Source organism: Sphaeramia orbicularis, chromosome 22, assembly GCF_902148855.1.
Source record: "Sphaeramia orbicularis chromosome 22, fSphaOr1.1, whole genome shotgun sequence".
Classification (NCBI taxonomy): domain Eukaryota; kingdom Metazoa; phylum Chordata; class Actinopteri; order Kurtiformes; family Apogonidae; genus Sphaeramia; species Sphaeramia orbicularis.
The window spans coordinates 10,428,063-10,452,586 of NC_043978.1; the positions used below are offsets into that span (position 1 = coordinate 10,428,063).

Consider the following 24,524-nt stretch of genomic DNA (forward strand, 5'->3'; position numbering starts at 1 on the left):
ATGTTCTGTGTGTCCTCCAGTGAGTTCTCCTCCTGTGTGTGTTATTATGTCCAAACCTTCCTGTTTTTTTTCTGTTTTGTGTGTGTGTTTTTTCCAGTCTTCTTTTTTTTTTTTTATCAGTCTGACGTCACAGCCGCCCGTCACTCAGCGCAGCCCGGACCGCCTTCACTTCATAAAGCTTCACATACATGTAGACAGCCGCTAGTTGGCTAAAAGGCACCGACACCGACAGCAGATCCCTACCGTCCGGGTTCTTCCACCTGGAACACGCACTTACTCAGCCGCAAACCGGAGACACGCACACCTGAGCGCCACGCATCCGAACTGCGGAAAATTTGAAGACTAATTAGAAGCTACATTAAGCTGGCTAACACAGCTAGCTTTGTTAGCCTCTCCGCGCATACGTAGTTTTAGCTCGCTAGCCGGCTAACTACGACGTTAGCTCGAGAAGAAAGGCCGTCGACTTGACCCCCGTGTCAGTTATTTAACTCCCACTGAATCATCCTGGCATTATCACGGTTGCCAGTCACTACTTGGATTGAAAACTAAGGAGAACAACATCTAAACAGAATGGCGCTGAAAAGGATCCACAAGGTAAGAAGATGGCGAGGACTGTAGCCGCTAGCTTAGCTTCCACCGCTAGCCTCCCACAATGTAGCGGTGTTCGTGCTAATGTATCATGGCGGTAGACGGGTAGAGTAGGTTGGAAAGGTGAAACACACTCGGAAGTGACTGAGTTCTTAAGTGTTAGTGAAACATGAGCCGTGTTGGAGATTTATGGACGTGGTTTAACTTGTGGAATCGGTTAACTGACACGGAAACCGACCGGCTAACATCATTGGTGCTAGCTAGCATTAGCATCACAGGTTCATTATTCGACGGATGGAAGGAGGCCGCATGAATTGCCTAACACTTCATACCGTTACACAAAAACACAGTCGGCTGGTGTTTGGTCACTTTTAACCACACGTTTACACTAGTCTATTATCAGCTGGGTTGACTAGATGCTTGGAGTTTCATCATAGCCATTGAACTTGGTGTTTCCAGAAGCAATGACTCAGAGCAGTTGAGAGTCAGAGTTCATGAGACATTTCCTTGGTATTTGTGCCTCTGTACATCACAGGGTGTGTATGTTCTGGCACTTACCAGAGGAAATTGGCGACAGAAGTTTGTCCAAACGTCAATCGTGGGAATTCATTGCGTGTAAACGTTCACAATTGTATAATAGTTACATATTAACTTAATGAAAGTAAAACAGTCGAAGCTGGAAAAACTTGATGGAGGAGGAAGAAGAGTTAAACAGTAAAAGTAGGGCAGGATGTTATCTGTAGTTTTGCTTTTAGGGTGTTTTATTATTTATCAAATACATGCTTTATTGTATTAGTATATATTCTGTTGTTAAGATTTCATCAACATCAATAGTCTGCCTCTGTTACTTAAATGTAAAGTTAAATTTATCCGACCATGAATACGCTATAACCTTATAAATAATTGTCTTTAAACTTTAGTTTTCATGTTCTTGAATTAAACTCAGATTTCGTTTAATTATATCGTATTGTAGAAACTGAACGTAAGCACAAAATCGCAGTACTAGATCCTTCACGTCTGGCTACATCCTGTTGCACTTGTCGAGTTCATCAGGTCCTGTCTTTTACCAATAACTCAGAACCACAATGATCTTATCATCTTTAACTTCCACTTTTGGTCAAACATTAGCCTTGAATCTTGACGGAAGAGGTGATTTTACATTGATAAATAGAGATAAACTACTGTATTGGTATTATTGAGTCCCAACCTAGTGTGGTTTTGGTTTTGTTTCTTGTGTCTGTTTGCTGTTTCTCCAAGGCTGTAAATCAAATTGCGCATTTATGAAAACTAATTCATGCTTAGTAATTTTTACAGAATCTTGTTTTTAATACTTTTAAAAAGTTGTTGATGGCTGTTTTTACTTCAACTGAATAGCAAAGCCATATTTAAGACTCTTCAACTTCTCCAACCTGTAGCAGCTCAGATTACTTCAAAAACATGCAACTTTTCACACAAATCAAATAGATAATGTTTAATAGTGAAATGTGACTCTTTATCATTGCTGTGTGGATGTTGTAGGGTCGTTTCATGTTCAAAAGACCACCTGAGATCCTAAGAACTCACAGTTTTCCTCCAAGAAAATCCATAAACTTGGTTGTGAAATACTGTGAGCTGCCCCACCTTGCTTTTAAAATAGCTGTAGCCCTAAAAATAAGCCAGTTGTATATGTATACGTCTGGTGTTGTTGTAAACGGTGGTAACAAGTGGCCCCCGAGCTGATGGAAGTGACTGGACACAAGTCTTTGTTGGGATTTCAGATGGTCTTTATTGTCATTTTTGTCCAATTTTAAAGCATAAATACCTAATATTATTTCTCCTAAAACTGCAAAAAAACACCTTGATGAATAATTAAGTCATTTTTAATACCAATAAATGTCTAGCAAAACTGATTGTATTGACTAAACTAAACGCAGCAGCATTAGTCCGTCATGACACCATTGGCTTAGATGTTAAGTGCTACTTAGTCGTTCCATGCATCGATTCCAGTTTCAGCCTCCTTGTTTTGTTTGTGAAGATTATGTTGTCTAATTGCTTATCATTGTAAACCTCTTTTCATTACAGGAGCTTAATGACCTGGCTCGTGACCCCCCAGCACAGTGCTCCGCCGGCCCTGTGGGCGACGACAGTAAGTGTCCAATACGTGGTCAAAAGTTTAACAGGATCACTCGTTGATAGGTTTTCAAGGTCACGTTTGCGAGTGTGACCAAGTAAAAGAAACAAACGCAATAAAAACATTGAAAGGGGAATTTTCCTAAGAATAATGAAACTGTAAGAATAACTGCAGCCAAGGTAATCAACTTTAATGACTCTAAAAGTTTTCAGAATATTTTTTTCTAGTTTCAGATGTTATGACATAAAACTTTAACTCATTATGTTCTTTTTTGAGGAAACTGTCTAAACAAACCTTAAATTAACACAACAACCCTCTGAATGCTACACTTTTAACAAAAATGTACATTTTAATGTCAGAATTTATTAACTGAGTGCAAAAGCAGGCCTTAACCAACCAAAGAAATGCAAACCAGAATGTAAGTTTATTTACATGGCAACATTCAGACAAGGAAATGCAAAGCGCTTTTAATATGTTAACCCATAAAGACCCAAACATCCACTGGTGACCAAAACCATTTACTGATATAAAAAGGTAAATAACTGTTGATCCACTAATTCCATCAATACATGTAAATAATTGGTGTAAAATACAGTTTGTCGTCTTTTCATGGTCATCAGATATGACCCATTTGGATGTTCAGAGGCTTCGTAATTCAGTTAATGACAGATGTTACTGAAAAAAGTCACGTTTTCTTCTGTTTTTGATGCAGTTACCCTCAACTTTAACTTGAGTTTTCATGGACATCTACATAATCAGTGAATTAAATATAGAAAAATACCTGATTTGCACTTTTGAATGCAAAAATACTGAGCATAATATCAGAATAAATGGTGATAAATCGCTTACGGAAAGTTAAAAATAGTGAAAAAAATCACTTGTGAACTGCCACAAAAACAGCACTGGGTCTTTATGGGTTAAATTTGTGTCTAAGAAAACAGAATACTAGAGAATACAGATTGTACAGGGAGATGTGGTCTTGGAGAATGCAGTACCTGTCTGATGACATACCTGGAACTCTTCTGTTTGCTAACACTACCTCTGTTCTCTACAGTGTTTCACTGGCAAGCCACAATCATGGGACCTGTAAGTAGATCATTTACCATCCAAATACTCCTAAAAGTAACATGATCACTGATATTTGCCTCTGAGGTCATGACCATGGCTGGTTTTTTTTTTACATATATTCACACCATAAAGGTTGAAATTTGACTTGATAATGTGCAGCTGTGGACAGGAAATGCGGCTCATTCTTTTCCCAACTATGCAAATGTCATTCCTTCTTTCAGACTGACAGTCCTTATCAGGGAGGTGTTTTCTTCTTGACAATTCATTTTCCAACAGACTACCCCTTCAAACCACCCAAGGTAAGCACAAGTATTCCAAATGGGTCGCTCACGTGTTCATTTAAGTTGAAGTTTCAGATATTTTTATTTCGAAGCTTTATCATTGTACAAATTTGAAATGTCCCGATTGGTACATTATGTGTCATTTTTAATATCAACACAATGCAACAAATGCACTTTCAGAAATAAACTGCATTGATAGAGTGAGAAAAGAGGAAGGAAAGAAGAAGAAGAAAAACGAAAGAAAGGAACAAAACAAAAAAAAACAAAACAAAGGTGTTCATTTGTTTATATATTAAACTAATGAAAGACATTAAAGCACCACCTGTAGTCACCCTCCAGGCTCATCACGACTAGTGGTTTGTTACAGTAAAGTCCTCACATTCCATATTTGCTACAAGGAAACAACAAAACAGTTGTAAATAAAACCGAACCTGGACCATAAACGTGTTCTCTGACCGCGACAATAACCTGAAGTATTACCTGTCATTCCTGAGGCTGTTAGTCATGAACGTCATGCGTCATCAGCCCGGCATGGACTTGTTTTGGCTTCATGTTACAGACTTATGTTTTTTCTTTTTATTTCCTCTTCCAGGTTGCATTTACAACAAGAATTTACCACCCAAATATTAACAGTAACGGCAGTATCTGTCTGGATATACTCAGATCACAGTGGTCTCCTGCACTTACTATTTCTAAAGGTGAGTACGATGACAAGAGGCTGAAACTATATCTACGACGTGTCAAAACCTGGACGTGAGTCATTAACGTTGACATGACACGTGATTCATGATGATTTGACCAGAGAAGCTGACGACAGTGCGTCTGCAACACATTTAAAAGGCTCATATTTATTTAAACCCACTTTTCTTAGTCTGTGGTTCATTTATTTGTGTATTTGGACCCTAATAGTTCATATAATTTGAATTTGAACCTTCCAGCTGCTGCAAAATTATCTTTATATTCATTTGGGCAAATATCCAGTGGATTTCTACAAGCTGTTTTAATTCCTTCTTAATTTGTTCCGTTTTATAACTAGTTCCGTCTCCACATTTGCACATATCAGGTCCAGACTTCAGACCAACATTTCTCCAGTATTTCTCCATAATTGTCAGCAGCAGCGGTTGTAGTCCAGACTGAAAATATGTCCAAACCTGGAGCCCATTACCTAAAATAATCAGTTGTTGGTTGAACGGGACAGAGCAGCACAGCCGACAACCTGGAGGGGGCGGGGCCTGAAGTGGCTCATGTGCATTTAAAGGGCCAGCGCTCCAAACCACCTTTCTGGTGTCATTACTCAGAAGTAGGGTTGAAGGTGGACCTGTGGAGTTGAATGAATGGAGAATTCAGACCCAAGCAGAGCATTTACAGTTTATGGAGACCACAGGGAAATGTGGGAAAATGAAGAATTCTATTTAAAAAAGCAAAATATCACTCCTTTAAGAGTCTTACTGTCTTCATTTATGTCATATTAAAGTCATTAAACAATCACAAAGGTTCATCTGTGAGGTCCTAATTGTCACAAATGGCCCATTTTCTATTTTCTTTTTGTCAAACTGAGTTGATTCTTCCGCAAAAAAAACATAATACTGTATTTTTAATTATACTTTTCTTGCAAAATTTTATTTTAACCATAGAAATGCATAACACTTGCCATCATATATGAAAAAGCTAATTTACGCGAGTAAGAAAAGGCATGATTTGATCCAAATTATGCTTGATTTGTTAAAGGATCTGGAAAAAGTCAATATATTTATTATATTCATCTGATCCCTGTAAACACCCTGGATTTAATGCACAAAAAGCCTTTTCCTATGTGTGTGTAGTTTTACAATTAGCCTTAGTGGGTTTTTTTGTAGTAATAAATACACTTAAACATAAATTTAAAACGTAACTTTTTTAGCCTCAGTGTAGCTCAAAGTACTTGATGAAGTAAATAAACACAATGAACACAGAAATATAACATTTTTAGGGATAGATGCTCTAAAGATTGTAATTATTTGGCTTAAAATCCTGGACAGATATTGTGACATTTAGAAAATGGGTCAAAGAATCCAATTTACTTGTCGAAACTATCAGCAGATTTTGCAAATGAACCAACCCCCCACTTCATAAAAGTTTATTTTCTGATAATAAAGTACTTCATTGTAAGCTGCTGCACTTAAGATTCATAATGTGGAGGAAACCCTGCATGAGACTGAAATTAAAACCCACTGTATTATTATAAAGTAATATAGAAATAAGACCCGATGGATGTTGAAATCTGTTGAATATAATGAAGTTAAAACGTAGAAACGAGACAAATACATTAAATTATGAAAAAACAAAAAACACGTGACTCACAGGATCTAATGTAAGTCGTCATCTGTCCTTGAAAAGCCTGGAGTCGAATCATCTGAATTTCAGGCTGTAAAATGTCCTGAATGGGATTTTTGTCTGGACTTAAATCTTATTGGCTGAAGACGTCAGACCCAGTGGATGACGTCACATTAAATAAGTGTCCGGTTACATCACGAAACCTGAAATGACATGTCCCCTTACATAACTGGGGGGGGGGGGGGGGGGGGGTTGTTGTGAAATAGATCTTAAATCGAATGAATCATCAGATAATACAGGTCTTAAAGTCTTCACCTGAACGTGTCAGAACCTGCAGAAGCTCTGGTTGTTTAAAGGCGTACAGAGCAGATGGTGTTTAATGCTTGTGTGAAACCACTTGGCGAGCTGCCGGCGCTGTTATCCATAGGAATGTGTGCGATGGCTTTGGGGTGTCGTCGACAAATGCTTTCTTTGAGGCTGTTGCCGAGAACCTCCGAGTAGCTGCAGATAATTTGTCTACCTGAAGATAGGAAGGTTATTAATGCAGCGAGAAATTCCACACAGAGTCTTAACATGTTAAATGCAAACGTCTCTAAATATGCAAATTAATTCTAAACATTAATGTACAGGCTGGACTTGTCATGTGTTTATTAGAAGGCTGAGGGTTAAAAGTCCCTCATATAGAACGACATATTCAGATAAATGTGGATATCCTATTGTCACCACCTGAGACCCAGGAAAGGATAAGTTTAGCCTTTTTTAATTAAAAAATTGACTTTGCATTTTTTTTTTAATTTTTAAAGTTCCTTTGCAGTGAACCTTTTTTTTTTTTTTTTTTTTTTTTAAATTATTAATTAATTAATTAATTGATTGATTGATTGATTGATTTTTATTCATTTATTTTACTGTTTTTTTACACTGTTATTTAAAGATTAGATAGAACTTTATTGATCCTTGGGAAAACCCTCCAAAAGCAGCACAAACACTGAATGTACACATAAGAACATAAGAACAATAATAACTATGAAAAACAACAGTGAAAAAAAAAATAGGCAATTTCACATTAGAAAGTACTAGTGGAAATTAACAATAAAGTAGGATAACATATACTTTATTGATCCCCCATTGGAAATTAAAGTGTACAGCAGCACAAGATGATGTGTGTCAGCACAATAGAAAAATAAAGAGGTAAGATATAATAAAATGGAAACAAATTTATTAAAGTGGCTAAAGTGACAAAAAGTAGCAATAATAATAGTGATAAAGCAGCAAGTGTGCAATAGGTGACTTTTTACAAGCAAGTAAAAATAATAAATGATATGTACACACTCAGAAAATGTTTAAATTTACAAACTTTCATAAAACTGTGGAAAATCTAAACCTCGGTTAAAAATATGGGGATGATCTAAACCCCCTAGAACAACCTGAAACTTCCTCAGAAAAATCAGTGCAGTTTTATCAATATTTTGTTTGTTATTAAATGTTTTGTGTATTTGTAGATCCACTGTGGTCTGTAAGTTGTAATGTACATGTGGAAATGATAAACTGAGACGTAATATTGTTAAAATTGCACTTTTTTTTTCCCACTAAAAGTAAAGGGAAACGGTAGTATTAATTCATAGGTTATTATTTTACTGGTCTGACCCACTTTAGATCAAATGGAGCTGAATGTGGAACCTGAATAATACTGGTTGGACGTTCCCGTCTTGGACATTTTCATCCTGTTGCACTTGTGAAGTTTATCCGATTCTGTCTTTTCTAAATAACTGAGAACCACATAAATGTTCTCTCCACTTCATCCTTTTGCAGATTAATAATCTCATATTCAGACCTGTTTCCACACATATATGTAGGTCATTCAACCTCCACTGTCCCCCTGGAATAGGGGTCAAAGTTCACTGTGTTGTTTGGCTTGAACTTGGACGACGTTGAGTAAATTTACACATCAGGATACTTTAAGGATAGATGGAAACAAAAGTACTGTACATCAGGTCTTGTGTCTTTGTTCCAGCATTCCTCTGTTCGGTGTGTAGCTGCAGCTCTTTCATAATAACAGACAGAAAAAGGAGAATAATCCCCTTCATTCCAGCAGACGACTTTCACCAAGACGAGCAATTATATAATTATACAGACTGATGTGATTGTGACGGTTTAATTGTGCAGAACTAATCCTGCTGCAAGAAAAGAAGAATAAACAACGGAAATCTGACAATCCCACTTTTAGATGTTCAATCATTTGGTTGTTTTGGATTCTTTAGTGAAAGCCAGAATATCAGCAATGAAAATGAGTTTCTGCAAGTGTTTAGTTTTGACATATTATCCTCATAGAACAATGACCGAACTCATACACAAATGGACAAAAGTGTGTGGACACATTGAATTCAGGTGTTTCTTTTCCAACAGGGGTCTGGGATGCAAAACAATAATAACCAATATAATATAATATAGTTTTATGTTGGGATAAATATCATTGCATTGGTTAGTTTGGGTTAAATTGTTATCTTTGTTTCCAAAATGACTCAGAGATGGTTTGGACTTCATTTCTCTCATCAGATTTTTTTTTTTTTTTTTTTTTAACCATGACTATGATTTTAAATGGTCTACCTCTAAATTTCTAAAATATTTTTCACGTTCTGAAATATGCTATTATTGCAATGAATATGCGTCCTTTTTGAAAAAATGCAGACCCCAGCATTATGTGCGCTATTTTTTATACGATCTCATAATGGTGTTTTTCTGGAGGGACTGGTTATCATGACAGGCCTATACTGTATGTTCCGTATGAATCATGTTGTGAATTTAACCTGAATTCTATTGGTTTTTTTTGTTTGTTTGTTTGTTTTTTAGTTCTTCTCTCCATTTGCTCACTCCTATGTGACCCAAACCCTGATGACCCACTAGTGCCAGAGATCGCACGAATCTACAAAACAGATAATCAGAAGTAAGTACCACGTGTTCCCTGTACAGTTAATATATACATTTATGTATAACATGTGCTCCAGACGGATGGAAGGCCTTGTGTAGATGTAGACTTGATGGCTGAGTCAGAGGTGGATGTTCACTGGAGACCACCTGGGTGTGTTGTGTAACCTAGTTCTACTCTGTCAGGTACAATAAACTAGCTCAGGAGTGGACGGCCAAGTATGCCATGCTTTAGGGTAAGGCCAAGAGCCAGCGCTGCATCTTGGCTGGTGACATGGGATTGGTTTGTGTTGGTTTGGCATCATTTTGGATTGCTTATCTGACGTCTGTGACTGCAGTGTGGGCTTGGACTTGGAATTATTCCACACATTTAACCCATCGCACTAATATGTGGTCAGAACTAGGGATGTAACAATTACCAGTATAACCATAAACCGTGGTAAAATTCCCGACTGTTAGTATTATACCACTTTAAATTGTAATTATCACGATAACCGTGTTTGATTACCGCACTTTCAACACAAACTTGATATGGAAAATGGTCAAACAGTGTCCATACGGTTCCATCTGTAGTGTACATTTATGTTTGACGTTTACATGTTAATATTGGAATGTTTCTGCCAATGGAAAGTACATTGTGCCAATTATTTTATCTGGGTTTTTTGCTTGTTTGTTTTTCAAAATACAACTTAGTTATGTTATTTCAGGTTGTGTATTAGTACTTTTTGAACATTTTTGAGCACATTTCAACAATACCGTGTTAATAAAGATAACCATGATAATTTTGGTCACGATAACCGTGATATGAAATTTTCCTATCGTTACATCCCTAGTTAGAACACACGTGAACGACAAACAAAACCAGTTTAATTAAACACACACAGTCGTCCCAGCGTTCACAGCGAACACCACGACTGTAGATTATTAAAAACATCCAACTATCATAAAGCATATTAACTCTTTACAGGACACTCATTCAAATGCTCTGAAATTCAACATTTCAACCGTAGTGTGTTATCGGACATCGTCATTTACCTCCTCGTTGGTTGCCGTGACAACAGTCTCCTTCCTCATTGTATAAAACGTCCCAGCAGCACTTGCTAAAAAGTAAATACAAGCAATAAAACAACTGTTATAAAATCATAAACCAACAAAAATCACACATTCACTATTTACAGCTTCAACATGTTTATAAAATCTGTCTGAATCACTATAGTTTTATAAAAAACAACATGGTTCTGGATCTCACTGAGGCACAGGACTGGACCCACATTTAATGTTTGTGGAAATGACCAAAAATAGTCACTTGCCTGATAGGGGTGTAAGAAAATATCGGTTCTGTAGTACATCGCAATGTTTCATTTCATAGTACTGTATTGAAAAGTACTTTATCGATACTTTTAGGTATTTATTCAAATGCAGATATGGTGGAGGTTCATTTTAGTTTTTTAGTTGTTCTTTTTTGTTTATATTGTATTTATTATTATTATTATTATTATTATTATTATTCAACACTCTTTTATTAAATAATGTTCGTTCCTTTGTTGGGATTGCACAAAAATAATGTTCTGATGTTAGTTCTGAACTAATAGAATATGAACATTTGCACAGGATCTTAAACTGTAATGTCTGTGAAACAGAATTTCAGCTTGAACACAGGAACATTTTGTGATATAGCATTAGATCCTGTAGGGATCAAATAAAAATGTGTTTAGCATTCAGGGTTCTCCCTAGAATTTTTTTCACATTGTAGGGGCACCGTGGTGGGGGGGTACGGGGGCATCCTCCCCCGGAAAATTTTGAAATGTATAACTCTCTGAAACACTATTTCCTGCATTTTGAGGGGCAAATTTTGAGGAATGAAGCCAAGTTTTTGTCTTTGTTACAACAATGATTAAAAGCAAAAACTGTTTTTTTTTGTTTTGTTTTGTTTTTTTCCTCAATTTGTGAATGGTAATTATTGATGGGAATTATTCCATATGGGAACTTGACACAAACTGATACAAATATTCACTTGCACAAAAGTAGGGATAATCGGAGTAGCACTCACACTACACGCACGCACAGGCTAAATTTTAGATGTAATTTTCCACAGGTGATCGGTCCGTTTAAATAAGATAAATTGAAGTCTCATTGTCACCCAATGAGTGTAAGGCAAGTGATGTTGGCGGGCGGGCGTCAGACAATACCAAGGCACACAAAGGGGTGTTGATTATATTGTTCTCATTTCCTGTCTGCAGCACTTTGCTCCAAGACAAAGGAATATATTTTTTCAAATTCAAATCTCGTTATCATTATACTGGACAATCAGACACACACACAAAAAAAAAAACATCGCTGCGCTGGTTGAAAGACAGTGTCGCGGGTCAAATCTCAGGAAATCTCCAGCAAATAATCATTAAAAAAACCGAAACAAACAAAAAATTGCCTTTTTAACAGTATCATAATATATCGTATCATTATCCTAGTAGCCGATTCTTGCCGATACACAGCCCTTGTTAAGATACATTCTTGATCATAAAAGGACCCATTTATGAAGCTCCACCCCTTTTGATGGATCCTGGTTGTTGTTTTTTTGTTTTGGTTTTTTTGAGCTCTGGGAGGTTGGGTGTGTAAATGTCCAACACCGGCTTTACCACACTGTTACCTAATACAATTAAAGTCCAACGGAGAGTTTAGCGATGATGCCTGAAACCCGTTGAAAATCCCAGAGCGTTATCAGAGGAAGACGAGTAGACAAAGTAACAAAAAAAAAAGGATTTCCAGTAGTTTTTGAAGTTCAAGTGGACTGGTTTGACTCGTGAAAACATTTGGTCTTTCATCAGACTTCATCAGATGTATTTACTGACAATGGGAAAGCAGAGTTATAAACCTGAAGGGGGGGGCGGTGTCTGTGGAGGTCCCACCAATAAAATTAAATGTGACGCAAGAAAATCTGTAAATTGTCCCGTTTGAACCTGGAGCTGCTCGGTCTCACACATCAAACTGACTAATAATGGTCTTAATGGGTCTGATTGATTTGATTTGTTTTTTTTGTTTTTTGTTTTTTTTCCTGCTGCATGAAGATCCAGCGACTAACAGCATGAAACCGTTTGCCGCATCCTGTTTTCTACCTGAAGAGGATGCTCGATGTGTCAAAGTTCGGGGGTTGTTTATTCCCTACGCGGCGTCGGTTACCGCTAGGGGTGTAAGAAAATATCGGTTCTGTAATATATTGCGATATTTCATTTCACAATACTGTATCGATATTAAAAAGTACTGTATCGATATTTTTTAGGTATTTATTCAAATGCAGATATTGTGGAGGTTCGTTTTTCTTTTTCTTTTTTGTTTATATTTTATTTATTATTATTTAACACTGTTTTATTAAATAATGTTTGTTCCTTTGTTGGGATTGCACAAAAATAATGTTCTGAAGTTAGTTCTGAACTAATAGAATACGAACATTTAAACAGGATCTTAAACTGTAATGTCTGTAAAACAGAATTTCAGTTTCAACACAGGAACATTTTGTGATATAGCATTAGATCCTGTTGTGATCAAATAAAAATGTGTTTAGTATTTGTGCAGATTTCTGGTGTAATTCAATTCTTCCAGGTAGGGATGTAACGATTACCGGTCTAACAATAAACCGCGGTAAAATTGCAGACGGTTAGTATTACCATTTAAATTCTAATTATCATGATAACCGTGTTTGATTAACGCAGTTTTAGGGGAAGAACACCTATGTAAAGATCTGCTTTTATGTCAAATATTTGAGTATAGTTTTAATTTATTACAATTTTAATTGTATATACCTAATATTTGGAACCAATATTCACTTTTAATGTCTTTGAAAAGGTTCGTGAAGCATCTGTGTGTTATTTATGCAATAAATTATACACATTTTTCAAATCGGATTTTATATATTTTTTGTGTTTTCTGGCCTTTTGTGTTGATATAGTAGGTTAAAGTGAAAAAAATAATAGAAAGATAATATAGATGAAGTTTTGCTGAAGAAAAAAAAAGATACCAAACATGGGTATAGTAAACATTTGTTTATATAGTATATAAAGGCAAAATCTAAAGTACTGATAAACGGCCTAAATAGGCTCAGACCATTAAGGATTAATACTTAAATGTTTGTGCAACAGAAGGTACATTGTGCCAGTTATTTTATTTGTTTATTTATTTATATTTTAAAGTACAACTTGGTTAAATTATTTCAGTGTGTGTATTAGTACTTTTTGAACATTTTGAGCCGTGATAATAATACCGTGATAATAATAACCGTGATAATTTTGGTCACAATAACTGTGATATGAAATTGTCATATGGTTACATCCCTACTTCCAGGAAATAATATTTTATAAAAGAAACAAAACCAATAAAAAATGGCCTTTTTAACAGTATTGTGATATATCGTATCGTGATCCTAGTATTGTGATTTGTATCATATCGCCAGATTCTTGCAAATACACACCCCTAGTTACCACGGCGACGTATTGACACATTTGGGAGGAGGAGGATGATGATGCGTTTGCTTGCTCTGTCTTAAACACAACCTGCATGAGACGTTTGGGGACAAAACAACCAATGTGTTTTTTCGTGTTTAAAAACTGTCAATGAGATTTTGAGCTAATGTTTGTGTTTTTTTGTTTTTTTTCTGTCTTTTTTTTTTTTTTCAGATACTCCAAAACGGCAAAAGAATGGACACAAAAGTACGCGATGTGATGGCAGCGTTTCAACGGCCGGTGGAAGACATGGGTTGCTGGTTCAAACTTATTCCAGGATTCTGTTTTTTTTCTTTTTTTTCCACTTTCTTTTGTTTAACTTTTTTTTTTTTTTTTTTTTTTTTGTTAAACTGTTTTTTTTTTTCTGTTTTGTTTTTTGGGTTAATCGGAACATTTTACCCCTCCTTTTTCCACCTGCGCGCTCATAAGAAGATAGTGTTTTCTCTTTAGGACACGTGCCAGTTTCTGTGAAGTTTTCCTGTTTTTTCATATAAAACGGGCTTTAAACACACACACAAAAAAAAAAACAAAAAAACCCACCCCACCGTGGTTGGAGCATGCACCAGTCAGTTCTGTTCAACCCAGAATCGATGGTTCGTCATTTACTCTGCACACACTCGGTCGAATCTGATGCAACTGGAAGAAAAAAAAAAAAAACAATAAAAAAAAAAATAGATAAATAAGACGATTTAATTCACTGCAGGCTAGGTTTACAATTGAAGCACTTGTAGAAAAAAGCTTTTTTTTTCTCCACTATGTAAATTTTTTAAAGTCGAAGTAAAATTTGCAAAAAAAAAAATCTAATCTGCTGCATTTCATCTGGGGAAAAAAAATCATGTTTAAAAAAAACAAAACAAAAAAAGAACTGGTCGTCGGCTCCTGAACTGGTGTTTGTTCCGATCATTAGTCTAGAAAACCACACATGGACAGAAGTGTATCTGATTCCACCGTCAAAGTGTGTCCAGAGAAGCACAGCAATATATTATCAATGTTAAGGAAACAAAAATATAAGAAGTTCAATGTTGTATTTTATGCATGTTAATAAAGGTAGGCTCTTATTATGGGATGTGTCTGCAGAATTCCGTGGATTGTCCGGCTGAACGGTCACAGATACTCGGTTCCCCTCCAAGGCTTTCTATTTTCTGTTTGGTTTTTAGAAGCCAGTAGATGCGCTCTCTTAGTTTCACGCCCACTCGAACACTGTCTTCTTGTAGCCCCTTAAAAAGATCGACGCAAAGCTGATGGTTGATACTCAACTGGTGGCTCTGTTTCTTTTTAGTTTCCCTTCAATAAAGTTACTTCAACCATAAACGGACGTGAGTGGTTCATTTCAGACGCACTTTCCTCCTGTTCTTCTTCTATATGAAACGGAAAAAAGTGACATTTAAAAAATATACGTATCATTATCTGAACATAAAAATAAGTATCTCCATCCACTGTCATTGGTCCAACTCCATGGGTTTTACTTTTGGTTTTTGGTTTTTTTGGCTTGTTTGGTTTATTTTTCTAGATTTTCTTGTCTTTTTTAATTTTTTCCTCAATTTTCTTTAGTTTGGGGCTTATTTCACTCATATCACTTTATTATTTTGTTCATTTTATTGATCACTTTGGCTTTTTTTTTGTTCATTCTGTCACTTATTTTATTTATTTATTTTTTTTTACCTCATTTTAGTACTTTTTTTTTTTTTTTAACATTTTTTCACGTTTCTTTAATTTTTCTTACTAACATATATTTTATTGCTTATTTTGGTTTATTTTTCTAGATTTTCTTGTCTAATTTTTTCTTGACTTCTTCAGTTTATGGCTTATTTTATTCATATTTTGTTCATTTTATTGGTCACTTGGCCTTTTTTTGTTCATTTTGTTGCTTATTCTTTTATAATTTTAGTAAAATTTTTGCTTTTTTTTTTTTTTACATTTTTAAAAAAAATTCATTCTACTTAACATATATAAACCCAGTGTGTCCATCCACTGTCACTGATCCAATTCCAACTCCATTTTGTTGCTTGTTTTATTCTTTTTTACTTCATTTTAATAAAAGTTTTGCTTATTTTTTCACATTTTTAAAAAATTCATTTTACTTGTATAAACTCAGTGTGTCCATCCACTGTCACTGATCCAACTTGGGGGGGTTTACATGTATTTTTCTTCATTTTGTTGTTTATTTTGATTTATTTTACTAGATTTTCTTGCCTATTTAATTTTTTTTTTCTGGAATTTTCTTCAGTTTGTGGCTTATTTCACTCATCACTTTATTATTTAGTTCATTTTATTGATCACTTTGGCTGTTTTTGTTCATTTTGTTGCTTAGTTTATTCTTTTTTTCTTTACTTCATTTTAGTAACATGTTTTGCTTATTTTTTTCACATTTTTAAAAAAAAAAAATTCATTTTACTTATTTACGTATATAAACCCAGTGTGTCTGTCCACTGTCATTGCTCCAACTCCAGAGGTTTTACTGGTGAATCAATGTTGTAGAAGATGACAGTGTTTCCATGGTAACTACAGAGCCTCTGAACGTCCAAATGGGTCATATCTGATGACCATGCAAAGATGAAGAACTGTATTTTACACCAGTTATTTACATGTATTGATAGGATTAGTGGATCAGCAGGTATTAAACAGTTTAGATCAGTAGATGGTTTTGGTTTTTGAGGGTTAAATCATGTTTTGTGAAATGATTTATACAATATCTACAGTGTTAATTGTGTCAAATATAGAATATTTCACTTTTATAAGTCCTTAAACTGGATAAATCAAATAATCCTCCATTTTTGTGACATTTGTGGTGCATCTAATTTTTCCTTCATTTTTATAAAATAGATCTTTGTTTCAGGAACAGTGAAAATCAGTTTAGCAGCAAAAAGACTAAAATATCACCAAATTATACTGAAATATCTGCTGAAGACTGAAGAGTACTGACAATATATGAAAAATGACAAAGAAATACTAAAATATACAAACAGTTAATTCTATACAACAAATGAAAGAAATATGCACAATATAAGTATGTACACAGACAGTATGTATATGTATTTATATGTATATGTACATGTATGTATATGTACAAGGTCAGATGGTATTTAACTGTTATGGATTATATCGTAAATGAAGTTAAAAACAACAACAGGAACACAAGCCCAGTCCACACAGGTAAAGGAACACAGCAGGTTTAGTGTGAAATCACAACCTTCTTCCTGCAGATACCCCCCCCCCCCCCCCCCCTTTTTTTTTTTTTTTTTTTTTTTAATAATAATTGTTATTATTCATCAAGTTTAATGGACAAAACATTCATGGGGTAAATTCTTTTACAAATCTGAACAGGAAAAGGTGCAAAGGGCAAAGAAGAGAGAAAAAATAAAACAGGCTTTTTTAAGTCATATTTTTCAATAATATTTAAAAGTTTTACAGCATTTTACTTTTTTAAGAGATTCAGGGTTTTTGTTTTTTTGTTGTTTTTTTTTTAAATAAAGAAATTCAATATGAAAAACGTAAAATCCGTTTTTTGTTTTTGTTTTTGTTTGTTTTTCCATTTTTGTTAATGGAATTTAGTAAAAATGACCAAACTGTTTATCAGAAAGTCCTTTTCCTTATATAAAGTCTTTTCTTCCTGCTAAAGTTTCCCCTCGTGGTCAACTCCGGTCAGCTGACACGTGACACGTGGTCAAATGACCCGGAAGTCCCTCGGCACAGAATAATTTCAGACATCCTTTTTGCAGTGTACGTCTGTCATTTATACAGATTTTTTTAAGTAATATTTTTCAGTAATTAAAAGTTTTAAGGCATTTTCTTTTTTAAGATATTCAGGGCTTTTAAAAAATAAAGAAACTCAATATGAAAAACGTAAAATCAGTTTTGTTTTTTTCTATATATTTTTTCATTTTCGTTAATGGAATTCAGTAAAAATGCCCAAACTGTTGATCAGACAGTCCTTTTCCTTAGTGTCCGTGAACTCTTCTCTTCCTGGTGAAGTTTCCCCTCGTGGTTCACTCTGGTCAGCTGTCATATGTCACGTGACACGCGGTCACATGACCCGGAAGTCCCTCGGCACAGAATCTTGATAACATGCAGGAGTTCGGAGTCCAAAGCTGTTTCCGCAGTTGGAAATGAGCTGAACCATGGCTCTGAACAGCAGAACTCCAGCTGGGTTCGTGTTGTGTTTGTGCTTGGGGCTTTTCTGCGCCTTTTCTGCTCATTCCGTCAGTCTGGACGGAAAGTGGAGCCTGCGGAACTCGGACGGGTCTGTGGCCGGATCCGGGTCTGTTCCGGGCTGCGTCCACTCAGCTCTGCAGCAGCTGGGATACATCCAGGTACGGAGGGTTTTAGAAGGACTGACCTGGTCCTGGTCCTGGACCTGGACCTGGGGGTATTAGAGCAACCGTTTATTTTCCATTAACTTTCCGATTCCTGAACTTCGCGCTGATTGGTTGAACCATCCACGTGACTACACGCTTCCATACTGTTTATATCCTTTTTTTTTTTATTATTTTTTTTAAACCCTTTAATGCACACTGGTCACTCCAGTGGACAGGTATTCTCCAGCTGTTCTCTTATATATTCTTGGGTTTGGTTGTTTTAGTTCCATATCAGCCAACACAGTGGATACTTATGCACCATCCCATAATACACTGACATTCATACAGTTACTGTAAATTTGCAGCTCTTGAGAAACCTGAGCTGTAGCAACATATTTGAGTGTAAATGAATTGCTAATTGTTGTTTGACTGTAATTAACAGTTTTTTTTTTTTAAGTTGTTGTGTTTTGTTATTTTTTTGCATATTATTTGAATGAGTATTATCTACTATTATAGTATGTTAAAATGTGAGAAAACATCAGATTAGCAACATTAAAAAAACATTTATTTCATAGTTTTCACACAGTATGTCAGTAACTACATGTTTCTTTGCTTCAAAAAGTAAACGGATGGTGTCCAGAAAAGTGGGAGTGGACATTTTTGTTAATCCACGAAAAATAGGTTCATAAAAAAAAAAAAACATTTCAATGACATTGTTTTTTCATGCCTAAAGTTCACTAAAAACACTCAGGGAAAAAAATCTTCATTAAGGTTCTCATAATTCATACATGAAAGGGTCAAACTTTAGACCAGGGGTGTCAAACTCATTTTAGTTCAGTTCCACATTCAGCTAAATTTGATCTGCAGTGGGCCGGACCAGTAAAATAATAACATAGTAATATATAAATAATGTCAACTCCAAACGTGTTTTTCAGAAAAAAAAAAAAAAGAAAAATTACATTAGGAAAATGTTTACATCTACAAACTATCCTTTCAAACAATGTGAATAACATGAACAAAGTGAAAAAATAAGTGTAATTTTAACAATACTCTGCTTCAGTTTATCATTTCCACATGTTCATTATAACTTACAGATCACAGTGGATCTACAAATACACCAAACATTTAATAACAGGCAAAATATTATTAAAATTGTACTTACTTCTCTTAAGACATTACAGGTTGTTCATATTTGTTCAGGTTATTCAGATTTTTGCAAAATTATACTTTGTTTTAGTGTAATTATGAATGAGCATATTTATATTTACAAAGAGAAACATTTGGAGTTGTCATTATTTATATGTTATTATGATAGTATTTTACTGGTTCTGCCCACTGGAGATTGAATTGGTCTGAATTTGGAACCTGAACTAAAAGGATTGTTAATATCTTCAGTGTAATTTTTGCATTTCACAAATTCATCCCAAGGGCTGGACTGGACCCTTTGGTGGGCCGGATTTGGCCCCCAGGCCACATGTTTGACACCTGTGGTTTAGAACATACCATACAACATACAAACTCTTTTAGAGGACATTTCAATAATGACAGGAAACAGATTCTAAAAGGAGCAGCAAAGTAAGTCATCATCTATGATAAGGCAAACAAATGAAAGAAAGAAAACAGAACAAAAATGAAATGTCAAACAATTATGATATAAAAACCACTGGAGCAAGACTAAAAAAGGTCCAAACAACAAATGCTTCTTACTGTTTATATACATGTACGTCACAGGGGTCAAACATGCGGCCCGGGGCCCAAAACTGGCCTTAGGGTCCAGTCTAAAGTGGGTCAGACCAATTAAACACCATCATAATAAACTATTAATAATAAAAACAGTAATTGTTTCTTTGTTTTAGTTTTAGTTTGTATAATATGGTTTTATTGTACGATGTGAAGAATGGCTCACTTTTACCTGTTGGATCCTGTTTAAATAAAATCATTAAATATTAAAATGACAGTAAAAGGGTGAAAACACACACACACACACCAAGGTTCTAATAGTTTTGGATTTTTCATTCTAGTTTAGTTTTATTGAGTTTTGACTTTTTTTTCTCTAATTCAGTTAGTTTTAATTAGTTTTTAGAGCAGGTTTGATAGTTTTTATTAGTTTTTATTTTTTCCTAAATGCTTTGTTTTAGTTTAGTTTTAGTTTTAATTTTAGTTTTGTCATATCTTTTCTTCTCTGTCGTCGTATTCAAATAAATTCCAGACAGGACTCTGCTGCTTTCTCCCAACTTTAGTCTCCATGTTTCCAGGTAGAGTGGGGACCAGAAGACGACTGGAAACCACAAGTGACGGACCGTGAAGTGTCGTATGGTGCCGCTAGCTAAAAATTGCTAGAGCGAAATAAATCGATTTCATATCAATCCGACGTTGACAAAGATGAAAACTAAGGGAATTTTATCCATAATTTTTATCCGATTTAATTAGTTTTGTAAACACACAATACAGTTTCAGTTAGTTATCGTTTTTTCTTTTAATTATAGTTTTTATTTATTTCAGTTAATGAAAATATTTTTACAGTTCTAGTTTTCATCATTTCGTTAGTTTTCGTTAACGATAATAACCTACACACACACACACACACAGAGTCAGGTGTTAAATACTGACTTTAAATCTGTAAATCCTTCATAAACATATTTATCAGGTTTATTTCCAGACGTGTGAACATTTGTTTTTTTTAACCTGTTCCTTCTCGACTAAATTCTCTTATTTTCATCGATTTAATTTCAGTTCCAAACCTCGGTTTAAGGTGAAATAAACCTGACTTTCAGCCTTTAAATGTGTTTTTCAGGATCCTTATTTCAGGTTCAATGACGTGGCGTATCGCTGGATTGCGTTCGACAACTGGACGTACACGACCACGTTCAACACGTCTGAGCAGCTGAGGTGGGTTCATGACATACACACTGGTTTGACTGGTTTAACAGTCAAATGTGTGGCTTTATTTAGCATTATTATTGATATTTTTTGTTATTTTTAGTCAGTTCAACATATTTTTTATCTTTTTTATGTGTCTATTATATTTGATACATATTGTCCGACGGTGTATCAGGGCCACTTAAGAAAATAAAAATACATAAAGTTGTAAAATATCGAGTTAAAACCTGTAATATTATGAAAATAAAGTCATAGTTTAAAAAAAACTCATAATTTAACAAAAATAACAGTGTACTTTTATGAGATTAAAGTCATAATATTACAAGAATAATGTAATTTAAAAACAGGTGGAAAAAACATTATAATTACCTCCGCCAGGAGGTACTGTGATTGCTTTGCTTTGGATGTTTGCATGCGTGTGTGCTTGTCTGTTAGCAAGATAACTCAAAAAGTTATGGTCAGATTTTCAGGAAGTCTTCAGGAAATGCTGATACTGGCACAAGGAAGAAATGATTAAATTTTGGTGGTGATCGGGGGGGGGGGGGGGGGGGGCAGATCTGTCGTGGTGGAGGTCTGTGCTCTCCAAGTGCTTTTCTTGTTCACAGAATAAAGTCGTACCCACTATTCGCATAACAGAGAACTTGGAACATTCTGTGAGGTTCTACTTTTATTTGGGGTTTACATACAAAGGCCAAATACTGAGCCTATTAGCCCCGCCCACCAAATCCTGAACCTATTAGCCCCACCCACCAAATACTACTATTACTACTACTATATTACTATATTACTACTTATTACTATATTACTACTACTACTATACTACTACTATACTATTAACCCCAGCTACCAAATACTGACCCTATTAGCCCTGCCCACCAAATCCTGAACCTAGTAGCCCCGCCTACCAAATCCTGAGCCTATTAGCCCCACCCACCATCAACACATTAGCATTAGTCGTCTGCTCCAACAGAAGTGACAGTTGATACTTCGCTTGTTGTGTTCGCTGTAACTGGAAACTCTGTCATCAACAAGGATTAAGGCTAACATTTTATAAATTATGACTTTTTATCGCACTATTGCAAATTTATTTTACAATTTTTACAACTTTAATATCATAAAAGTACGACATTATTTTCATTAAATTGAGTTTTTGGTTGTTTTTTTTTAACTACGACTTTATTCTCAAAATGTTGTGACTTTATTTTCATAAAATTGTGACTCTTTTTGTATTCGACTTTATTCTCATAAAATTACAGGTTTTATCTTGGTATTTTATGACTTTATACTAATAGTGACAAGTGTTTTTATTTTCTTATGTGGCTCTAATCCACCACCGAAATATCGTCTAGCTCTGCCGTATATTTGAATTTCCCCTTTGGAGGATCAATGAAGTATACCTTACCTTATCTCACCTTACCTTATATCTTATATTACCTTACCTTATCTTACCTTATATCTTATATTACCTTACCTTATCTTACCTTATATCTTATATTACCTTACCTTATCTTACCTTATATCTTACATTACCTTATCATATCTTACCTTACCTTATATCTTATATTACCTTACCTTATCTTACCTTATATCTTACATTACCTTACCTTATGTCTTACCTTACCTTATATCTTACATTACCTTACCTTATGTCTTACCTTACATCTTACAGTAACTTACCTTATGTCTTACATTACCTTACTTTATCTTCTATCTTACATTACCTTACCTTATATCTTACCTTACCTGATATCTTACATTACCTTACCTTATGTCTTACGTTACCCTATATCTTGCATTACCTTACCTTATCGTACCTTATATCTTACATTACCTCACCTTATATCTTACCTTACATCTTACATTACCTTACCTTATATCTTACATTACCTTACCTTATGTCTTACCTTACCCAATATCTTGCATTACCTTACCTTATCGTACCTTATATCTTACATTACCTTACCTTATATCTTACCTTACATCTTACATTACCTTACCTTATCTTACCTTACCCTATATCTTACCTTACCTTATATCTTACATTACCTTACCTTATATCTTCCCTTATCTTATCTTACCTTACATCTTCCCTTCCCTTCCCTTCCCTTATCTTACCTCACCCTACCTTATATCTTCCCTTATATCTTCCCTTCCCTTATCTTATCTTACCTTATATCTTATCCTATCTTACCTTATCTTATCTTACCTTACCTTATTTTATTTTACCTTACCTTATATCTTACATTACCTTATCTTCCCTTCTCTTAAACAGGTCCAAACAGAAGGTGGTTCTGGTGTTGGACGGCGTGGACACGGTGGCGTCGGTTCAGTTGAATGGATTCACTCTGGGTGGAACAGACAACATGTTCCGTTCATACGTACGTTCACAAACCAAACACTGAAAACTCCTGTGGGTTAAACCAGCTTTAGGATCAACTATCACACTGAATCTGAATTAATTAGATATTTAAAAGTTGTGAATCACAGACCATTGGAGTTTATATAGAAATGAATGTGATTTTACAGGTTTCTGCTAAATTCCACCTTTTAAATAGATATACAGCACATAGATATACACACTGTTAATATTGTGTCAGTTTTGTATTTTGTCTATTTTTTTTTTTAAATTTTTTTTATTTTATTCTACTTTTAGTTCTGTTCTTATTTTACTTTAGTTAAATTTCCAGTTCTATTTTCCTATTTAGTTTTCTGTTGTAATTTTATTTTCTAACATATTAGTTTTTTATTGATATTATTGTAATGACTAGAGTAAAACAATGACAATAAAGGCTATTCTGTTTTACTGTTTTTCTATTCTTTTTTATTCAATTATTTCTGTTCCTATTTTATTTCTATTCTATTTCTGTTATTTCTATATTATTTCTACTCTATTTCCGTTCTATTTCTATTCTTTTCCATTCTATTTCTATGTTATTTCTGTTCTATTTCTATTCTATTTTATTTCCATTCCATTCTATTTCTGTTATTTCTATATTATTTCTATATTTCTGTTCTGTATTATTTCTATTCTTTTCTATTCTCTGTCTCTCCATTCCTGAACCGTACATGTGTCTGGTTCTGCTGTTCTAGACGGTGCTGTCTTGTATGTGACGTGTTTCTCTTCTATGTGTTGTATTTCTGGACCGTCCAGGCCTTTTCTGTCCGACCGCTGCTGAAAGAGGCTGAAAACGTGCTGAGCATCAGTTTGGCGTCTCCTGTTCTTTATGCGTCTCAGCGGAGGAAGGCTCATTCTGCTTATCCTGTTCCTCCAGAGTGTCCTCCAGACGTTCAGAACGGACAGTGTCACGTCAACTTCATCAGAAAAGTAAGAACATACGGAACGTTTCACCTTTTCAGCTCAGAGGTCAATTTTTAGAATTTTTTTTTTTTAATCAAATGTTTATTCAGAACAGTCTTATAAGATATTATACATGACATCAATCATACAAAGTACACTGTTCTGTTTTTTTTTTTTTTTTTTAAAGAAAAAAAGGGTATCAATAATGATTATAAAAAAGAAGAAAGAGAGAGGAAAAAAAGATAAAAGGGTAGTAAGTAAATTAAATAAGTATGT

The 24,524-nt window shown here is 34.8% G+C and overlaps 2 protein-coding genes across 2 annotated transcripts in view; both read left to right on the top strand.

Annotated features, from left to right (window-relative positions):
- The first annotated feature begins 165 nt into the window (after window positions 1-165).
- Window positions 166-15,086, top strand: LOC115413460 (ubiquitin-conjugating enzyme E2 D2-like). Its single transcript, XM_030126321.1, has 7 exons — window positions 166-594; window positions 2,650-2,713; window positions 3,753-3,784; window positions 3,988-4,065; window positions 4,640-4,745; window positions 9,208-9,301; window positions 13,950-15,086. Exons 1-7 carry the CDS (start codon window positions 571-573, stop codon window positions 13,993-13,995), a joined length of 444 nt encoding a protein of 147 aa, XP_029982181.1. The 5' UTR covers window positions 166-570; the 3' UTR covers window positions 13,996-15,086.
- Window positions 15,087-17,808: 2,722 nt separating this feature from the next.
- manba (mannosidase, beta A, lysosomal) overlaps window positions 17,809-24,524 on the top strand; it is a 29,258-nt gene continuing 22,542 nt past the window's right edge. Inside the window, exons 1-4 of the mRNA XM_030126308.1 lie at window positions 17,809-18,085; window positions 20,865-20,959; window positions 23,223-23,328; window positions 24,102-24,275. Coding sequence (XP_029982168.1) covers window positions 17,894-18,085; window positions 20,865-20,959; window positions 23,223-23,328; window positions 24,102-24,275 — 567 coding nt within the window. The 5' untranslated portion in view covers window positions 17,809-17,893. The remainder of the gene's footprint in view (window positions 18,086-20,864; window positions 20,960-23,222; window positions 23,329-24,101; window positions 24,276-24,524) is intronic.